General features: G+C 38.5%; 1 protein-coding gene across 2 annotated transcripts in view; it reads right to left on the bottom strand.

The window, feature by feature from the left end:
• Positions 1 to 544: 544 nt before the first annotated feature.
• The window catches only part of MS3_00005153 (uncharacterized protein), a 45,294-nt gene continuing 36,286 nt past the window's right edge, over positions 545 to 9,552 (bottom strand). For both annotated transcript variants that reach the window (XM_051213177.1, XM_051213178.1), the window contains one exon: positions 545 to 3,671. Coding sequence is in view for 1 of the 2 variants with exons in the window: in XM_051213178.1 (XP_051069132.1) it covers positions 3,493 to 3,671 (179 nt within the window). In the remaining variant the exon portion in view is untranslated. The remainder of the gene's footprint in view (positions 3,672 to 9,552) is intronic.

Here is a 9,552-nt window from a genome sequence, read left to right as displayed (position 1 = left end):
TCAACAAGTTTCCTTTTCTTATACCTTGATCGATTGCGACGATAAATTTTGGATGATGACCAGTTAGATGTTAGGAGTTCGGTAATCCACATTTGATTAATGTTCATTCGTTTTAATGCATATTGCCAGCCACTATGATGTCGCTGATTGTACCTTTTTATATCCCGTATAGCGAAAGGTTGTAAACTTTTCATAAACGCGCTTGAACAGATTGTGCGCACAATAGACATAATGATGTGCTAAAACAAACAACAAAACAGATAACTTGATAAAATATCTAGATCGGAGGAACAGGTAGCCCTGATATTCAAGCAGGCCGCCATCAGTCTAAGCACCTACATTAAATGTATATCTTCCTTGGTTATTATTTATTTCACAGGTTGAAATCATGAGTCAATTGAAGCTAGATCACCATGGAAAACCTGGAAGCACTGTTGGGGAGTCCCATACTAGGACGAGACGGCCGTCCAGTGCTTCCAGGTTTTCCATGGTGGTCTAGCTTCAATTGACTCATGATTTCAACCTGTGAAATTTCTTAAAATCTCCACAAAACCCATTCTGATATTATTTATTTGTAAACTTGAATTTCGGCGAATGACACACAATTTGCTGGTAACTAAATCATGCTTAAGTTAGGCGGATGATCACCATGGAACATAACAATGTTATTTTATTATATTCTCGGAAATCAAGTTGATATATCTCAAAGGATTTTGACGAAACTTTAGAAATTATATTGTTACCATTATGAAGAAATAAAATACTATTTATAAAACTGGTATTTAAATTATTCAAAAAGAAATAATGATCAATCTCGTCCGTTTATTCTGGTTTTATCTTTTTCTCTGAATTCATCATTTAAGAGCTTCATTTCATAACAAATGCTACATACGTATGGATTCACAAATCTACATTTCAAGGTTAATGTGAAGGGTTTGAATTCGAATTTTCAAGTTGGTTCAAAGGGATTTGCGACTAAATGTCCTTAATATTGTGATCGCGTTAATTTGATTGATGGTGATTATGCTAGTAGGTTGTTTGAAGTAAACAATCACTAAAGAAGGCAGCTTCTTTGAGTCTTATCAAAATAATAGATAGTGGATTTACACGGAAGTAGTTAGCAATTACTGGCAGTATGAACACCCAATATTTTAATTTATCATTACTTTACCTACGTTAAAAATGGGTTTCTGTTAATTTTTTAAAATCTGCGATAGTCCAATTGATCAATTTCAATATGAATCACTGCATCACTTTCTGTTTGGTGATGAGACCTAATAGTCATAAATTTAATCAGTAGCAAGGTTATGGATGCAAACAGCTGAAAATACCAGGTGTTTTGTGTTTCACAAACGCACCCTAGTTAATGTCAATTTGTGACCAATATCATACACAAGTGATTGCAAGTTTCCATGATATCGTTGCCATAAAAATGAATGTACATATTTAGAATACTTACTATTGTTAGGTGGTATAGTTTTGAATTAAAAAATATTTAGAGTCAGTGTATTTCACAACCAGAAATATTTCCTTTTAAAGAAAATCGAATCTTCTCTGGAACACAACCATTGTCAAACTAGCAGTCGAAGAACTAACGTACGTAACACAAAGTGACCAAACTTTAGTTTGATTCTGGTTAGTGTATTAGGTTTTTTTTTAAATTAATATGTAACATTCCCGTTATCATGTAACTCATTACCTAGCTATATCTTTCAACTGAATTCTAAATCGTTGAATTAAATGGAACGAGTAACAAACCAACTGTTATGGCAATCGTTACAAGTTATCAAGGCTTTACGTCATAAAAGAACATTTATATGTATAACCACTGCTACAAAGTCACATAACTTATTCAAGATTGAGCCAATAATACGTAGGTTACTTGTTCGAATCTAGTTACAGTTCAAAGTAGTCTCCAAATCCCGAAATCTACAAGCTAATTAGATTTCTCATTCTTGGTTAGAAGTTTGTGAATGTCCACTTGTGGAAAATTGCATAACAGAACAAAACATCTTACCATTATACCTTTGGTTGCAATGGAACCCCAACTTATCTCAGTTCGTGACCAATATCAACTACAAATTAAACTGATCTAGACACAATTTCTCACCAACAAAAAAACCCACTTCGTGAAACGAAACACCTATTTACTTGTTCATGATCTAAATCTAATTTTTATTCTACTAAGGACAGCATTCCTCACCTAATTTTACATTTGCTGTTATCGTACGCGATATTTACTTTCCTGAATGGACTGTTTGAATTCTGGAATATGGTGTCGAGCTCATTGTCAGTAATTTTTTCGTATTTAGGCTTGATATAAAGGTATGTTACTTTCAAACTCATGTTATTCGTTGTAATTTCGACATTATCTACTTACTTGACAGGGATGGTTTTTAAACTATCGTACTTTTAGTGGTGTGAGTAAAGCCGTAATATCGGCTGATTAAAAGTTTGAAAAATTCTTTCGTATTCCTCTCGACTTCCATTATAGTACTATACCTGCGGACAAATAAAAACATTCAGTATCACAGATTTCACTGCCATCTGTTTTAACTCTAGGGACACTATTTTACCAGACTCGAAATTATTGTCAGAAATGTTCATATTTTAAATTTTTGAGGTCAACTATATCTATCAGCAGCGTATAGAAGCGCATTCACTGTATTATTTATAACCACCCATTGAAAATCTAATTACCGAGCGTCTTAACAAGTATAGTGGTTATGCTACTTATGCTGACAGATATAAGTAGTATGTGGCAGCAGTCTGAAGTGGAATGTCTTCCAAAATAACATTGGATTGAAGAGGACAGAGAGAGAAATAGGGAGAAGTCGCAATAACAATAGGGTTGAAAGGATCATAAAGTATGTAAAGAACAAATGAAGGAGGATTTGCAAATAATGTATTTAATGTACGGTTTTCATATTTTACCAAGCCACTATGTAATTTCGCACGAAACAGCAGCAGAGAACTAGATGATAATAAAGAGTATAGCTGAAAAAAGGTTGGGCTTCATCACATAGATGACATATGTTTCATGCATATCTAATCACACCATATGTCGAAAGCGATTTTAAAAGAGAACTAAGGCTAAGAAGATACTGTAATTCACAAAACTGTATGTTGAGAAATAATGGGATATATAACAGTCAATACGAGTGATGCTGAAAACTGAAGACCTTAGAGATAGACTACTAAGACTAACTAAATGTTTATGCCACAAATAATTTTAAAAATGATGATCAAAACAACTTCCTCAAAGAAACAGCGATTTCGCCAAATGTGCTTACTATAATTACCACAATAAATTGTTTTCAAAAGAAACACGCAAACCACAGTACATTTAATACTATCTAAATAGTAATAACATGATTTAATAGGATAGATACAAGTGAAATGTTCAAGTGATTAGAAAATAATTAGTTCAAACTATAAAATACATTAGAGAATAATTTTATGTAAAAAGAAACAAACATGAAATGCTAACAACTAGATTTTCTGAGTTTCATTTAAATATTTTGCGTATAATTCTTCAAATGTTGAATTTGATGCACGACATGCTAACATGGATAAAACACCAGTAAGCAGACCAGGTACAGAAGCAATCATTCCTGCTATAAGCATTCGTTTAAATCCACGATTAAAGCAATACAATGAACCTGTAATTCCTATATAAAATGAAAAATTAATAGGTAAGAAAAAAAACAGAATGTCAAATCGAAAATATTTGTAGAATAACACAATACATTAAACACAATATGCCTAAATCACCAATCGATTTAAAGTAATAAACTATATGATCAGAAGTTTGTTTACATCGGTCGGAGGGTCAGTCAGTCATATGCAATGTAGAACCTGACACATATATACGTCGATCCAAGCTATCTTATCATATTAACACAGCCAGACTAAGTTATTTCAAGATAAATCCCGGGATAGCAACTGACTGTAGTAGTAGAAAAGACAAGATATAATAAAAGGAAAAACAAGTATAATGAGATTTCGAGACTCAGTCTTTAATGGAAAAAAATGGATGGACTTCTTCATCATTGCGACCGATTTTGAGCCATCTTACCCCAAGTCTTTAACCATTGTTTACGATAATCAGGCGGACCCTAACTAGGTAGTCGATACTTAGTGATATGGTAAAGTCAAGTTTTCGGCGACTTCATGGACTGACGTCATGCTGTGGTTTTACCAATCCCAGCTTTATTCCAGTCTACTCATGCACAAGAAAACACCGCCCTTCGAGGTACGATAGCAGTTGGGCATACGTGACAAGTGTCTCAACCATCTCAGTTGATCAAATTTTACTACCTCATCAATCGACTTCCAATTTTTACTTAGCACCCTAATCCTAACCAACTCATTGTTTACTTCGTGGTTCCAAAATACACAAGCAATGTTTCCAAGACATCTATGATCGTATACCAGTAACCTACGAATATCCTCCATTCTAAGTGGCAATGTTTCACGTCCATAAAATAGAACGGAGTGTACTGTTGAGCAGTAAACTTGTCCTTTGGTTGGAAAACGGAGATCTCACTATCGCTATAAGTGACGCAAGTTGTCAAAAGTCAGTCGAGCCTTCTGAACCCGTGCCGAGATTTCGCCAGACACCAAACCATCAGGACTGATGAAACTCTAAAAATAAGTGAGGCAGTCGATGCGTTCAACTACTTTATACCGTTTCCTTAATTCAGGCATTGAAGCAAGTCGATCGTGAAGTGATATTTTAGATTTGGAGGGAGAAAACTGCATCCTAAATAAGCTTCCATTGTTGTTTAAGGTGGTCAGAAGACAGCATTTTGTTAGTCTTTATCAAACAGAAATATATCACCAGCAAACTCTAATCAGGAAGTAAGTGCATCTCTCGGTAGAAGTGTTATGACTTTTGCTGTTAATTGTCACGTGACTAAATAGCCAATTAGAACACGACTTATATGACCTTGGCACTGTACCAACCCAATAGCGCGTTAACCAGTACGAGCAGCTTTGAGTTAACTCTGAGTCCTTATTGGTTCTTCTCATCCAGCCTTGTCCATTTGAGACCAGAACACAATCTCAGTCAGCTTCCATAGTACGAATCACATATTTCAGACATAATTGGCTTATATGCAAGCAAACCAGACCGCATAGCATAAAATAAAAGATACAAATTATCCAAAATCAGGCCAAAAAGTGGCTGTGATTGTGAGAGACTGTAATTAATCAATTGGAAATAACTTAAGGATAGTATGTCATATAGTAGTAGTCAATAAGTCAAATGGAAGCTTATAGTAAAAGGAACATAAATATATGAAGTCTAGTTACTTAAATGTTATACAACAAGAATATATATATATATATATATATATATATATATATATATATATATATATATATATAATAACAGTTCCCAGAAGTTACCCATAATTTAATCTTCGAATATAAAAAGATCAATCCATGAAAAGTTAGACGATGAAAGCGTTATCTCTAAAACTATGTCTATGACAAAGTTAAGTAAAAAGTGAGGAGAGTGGATAACCCTGACGAATACCAATTAAAGTAATCAATTTTGATGGCACTTGGTCATTAGCTCTGACTCGACCAGTAGTGTTTCAGTAGAGAGAGCCTATACGAAGTTAACGTATTTCTTTGGTAGGCCTTTCATTGACAAACACTGTCACAGAACCTCATGGTAACCGGAGTTGGACGCCGCAAATTCAGTCAGACGTCGAAAAGTATGTCTATGTTCCAGAACCTACCGGGACCAGTCAGATCGGATTACATCTCGTTTTCAGATTTTAGCCAAGATTTCAGCTAATCTAACTGACAAAGCTGAACCACCATACTTAAAATTTTCAGGGGTTAGTCCATCAGGCCCTGGTGCTCTGCCTCGTTCTAGATTGCTTATAGCCTTTCCAACCCCACCAAGATTCGCAAGACTTACATCAGTTTGGCATTCAGGTTGCTTGGAAATAATGGATAACTGAAGTGTGGTTGAAAGCTGGTTGAACTGTTCCCTGACGTGAACATTTATCAGTTTTATAGACGCCGTTGAAATCCGCCGATTTCCCTTGACCTTTTGATTTCGGTTACTGGTAGATATCACTGCTGTTTCCACAGCTTCTTGGATACCATGCCAATCTACCTTGGGATGGATATCACTTTCACCGCTGATTAACTCCACTAGTTGTTCCTGAAATATATTCTTAACTTTTTCATTATTAAGTTGAACTCTAAAGGGCTTACTTGGTGTGGCTTTTCTACGTCCAGTAACATTCAGGCAAAATCCGTCCTTGAACTAGAGAATGATCTTTATTTCGCTTCAAAACTTAATGATATATATATCCCAGAGAGGCTACGGAAAGAAACAGTGGGGTCTGAATGTACTCGAAGGGTGAATCGTGCGCGCCCTTTATATTAACAAGGTCAGGTCAAGTGAATGACTACTTGGATCCTGTATGCGCGTTTAGGAGACGTAGCAAATATCGATAGTGCGAGATTCTAGAGTCCTGGCTAAATAAGCCTATTTTCCTATTTAACACAATGTTCAGACATTAAAATGTCTAACATGGTCTCAAGAGTCCAGGGATAATATTTTGCGGACTCAAATCATCAGCATTGGTGGCCCCCAAACGTCCTGGTATGGTCGAGAGTGGGAAGGACCAGCCCGCACACAAATAGAATGAGATGACGATACTTACGGAAAATACTATTCTTGCTTCGACTAACAGTCAAACGATTCACATTATTATTATTATTATTATTATTATTATTATTATTATTATTTACTACGTCACTTATTCGCTCTCTTTTATGCCCACTCTGTGTATAATTATTTTTCGACTTATACAGCAGCTCGTCTATGGTGGAAACCCGGTTCTGTCTAAACGTTCTCGAGTTACTGACTGGTTGAAAATTGGATGCGACCACCAAATAAGAATACTGAAGCAGTTTTTCTGAAACCACGTGCACCATTCAAACTGACTGCCTTCAACGTTCACACATTTGCAGGTCGGACAACAGATAGGGCTGGCTATGTTTTTAGAAAGTCTTAATATCGACGTTGTTTGTCTATTCGAGACCCGTATTCAAGACTCTGGTGAAGTACTACAAATTCGCTCTACATCTATCGCTTCAAAAAGCTTGTTTTACGTGCATTTATCCGAAGACCCTGTGGCATCTTCGTCTGGTCTTGCTGACGTTGGTGTCGCACTAAGCGCTAGAGCCGAGGCAGTACTAATCGACTGAATCTCCATTAACAGTCGGTTATGTGCTGTTAGATTAGAAATTTCCATCAAAGTGAGAAGAAATCGGCGTGAGAAACGATGTCTCTTCGTCATCTCCGCCTATGCCCCGACAGATTGCAGCCCGGATGCAATCAAGAATGAATTCTAATACCAGTTAACTGTTCTTCTCCAGAAAGTACATCCGACAGATATTGTAGTACTAGCCGGAGACTTGAATGCTCAGGTCGGGTGTCTAGGCACAGAAGAGAGTCGTTTAGGTGGCCGATGGGGACTTGTTGGTCGCAGGACAGATAACCGTCTACTGCAACTGTGCACAGACCACAACCTGTTTCTGGCTAGCACTAAATTTCGGCATAGTCATCGCCGATGTGCCACCTGGCGTCCTCCCTCTGCATCCCAAGCCTGGATTCAGATTGATCACATCGCGATCATCTACCGCCTGCGTGGTTGTGTACAAGACTGCCGTTCCTTTTGTAGTACATATCTGGACTGTGATCATGCCCTGGTCTGCGCCAATCTTACCATACTTTTCAGTGGCCACCGAATTTATGTCAGCGAATTGGTTGAAATTTCTGTTGCTAGTAAGTATCGAAACAAGCTAGCTTTTAGGCTAGCTACCATTCCACCGAAATGTATAGATGAGCATTGGTTGCAATTGCATGACGTCATGAAAAGGGCGAGTAAAGCCGCTTGCGGCTTCGCGAAACGTCCCACTTATAAGCAATGGGTTTCTTCTGGTTCCTTACAACATATTGAAGCGCGTCGGTCTACTCCGGGTGACCACGGATTTGAATATAAACGAAAATTGTTACTTAGTGAAATTGTGCAAAGCTTGCGTAAAGATCGAGAAGCCTGGTGGTCGGAGCGTGCTAACGAGTTGGGAGCAGCAGCTGCATTTGGTAACTGCCGAAAGCTTTTTCAACTCATCCAAGTCACTGGGAGCAAGAAGTCTGGTGTGAATGAGACAGTCTGTGAAGATGACGGAATACCGATCACTAAATCCACCGACGCCTTGAACAATGGGCAGAGTTTTTTGAGGGGCAGTTTAACTGGTTTGCTGCTTCGGACACCTCGATCAGTCTGTCCTTCTCTCCATAGCCTATGGCGACTGATCCACCTAAGGAGGAGGTTTGCAAAGAACTCCAACTCTCGAAGTGCCACAAATCAGTGGGTCCAGGTGACTTACCTCCGGCCCTTTTCAAATATGGTGGGAACTTTCTGGTTATGGAACTGACTGAGTTATCTACAAAGGTCTGGTAACTAGAGAGTGTTCCAACATCGTGGAATGAGTCGATAGTTGTTCCTATCTTTAAAAAAAGTTCACATCATCGATTCAACAACTATCGGAGGATACGTCTACTTCCAATCGCGTCCAAACTGTTGGCTTCCGTCATACTTCGTAGGTTGTTCAAAACCCGAGAAAGATTGACTCGCAAGGAGCAGGCTGGTTTTCGTTCTGGTTGGGGATGTATTGATCATATCTTCACCCTCCGCCAAATGTTAGGACACCGACATACTCATCACAGGCCAACAATCGTAGTGTCCTTTGACGTCAGGACTGCCTTCGATTCGTTGGACAGGACTGTTCTCCGGGATTGTCTATTGAAGAAGGGTGTGCCTGAGAAGTTTATTAACATCCTAAAAGCCCTATATACAAACACCTCAGGCAGAGTGAGGGCATACAACCACCTCTCTCCATTGTTCCATTCACGAAGTGGGGTTAGGCAGGGTTGCCCAATCTCACCATTCCTCTTCAACTTTGACATCGATGACATTCTAGAAACAGCTCTGATGAATGTAAGTAATGGTGGTGTGGATCTGTTGCCTAGAGAAAGACTTCTCGACCTTGAGTATGCGGACGATATTGTCTTACTGTGCGATAATGCCCAAGGCATGCAATCCGCACTTAATCAGTTGGCAATCAGTGTCCGTAGGTATGGTATGTGCTTTGCACCTTCGAAGTGCAAAGTACTTCTACAAGACTGGCAGGATTCCAATCCTGTACTCACACTGGCTGTAAAAGGTCGGATCTACAACGCGTCGGTGAGAGCAGTTTTGCTCTATGCTTGTGAAACCTGGTCTCTCCGAGTTGAGGACGTTAGACGACTTTCTGTGTTCGATCATCGCTGTCTCCGAAGGATTGCTGACATTCAGTGGCAACACCATGTCAGTAATGCAGAGGTTCGGCATCGTGTGTTCGGGCACAGAGATGATAATTCAATTGGTGTCACCATCTTGAAACACCGACTTCGGTGGCTTGGACATGTTCTCCGAATGTCGTTCCAGAGAATTCCACGTCGTGCATTATTTGCCG

This window comes from Schistosoma haematobium, chromosome 3 (assembly GCF_000699445.3).
Source record: "Schistosoma haematobium chromosome 3, whole genome shotgun sequence".
Lineage (NCBI taxonomy): Eukaryota > Metazoa > Platyhelminthes > Trematoda > Strigeidida > Schistosomatidae > Schistosoma > Schistosoma haematobium.
Note: the sequence above shows the minus strand (reverse complement) of the source record. Positions and strands in the feature narration are given on the sequence as shown.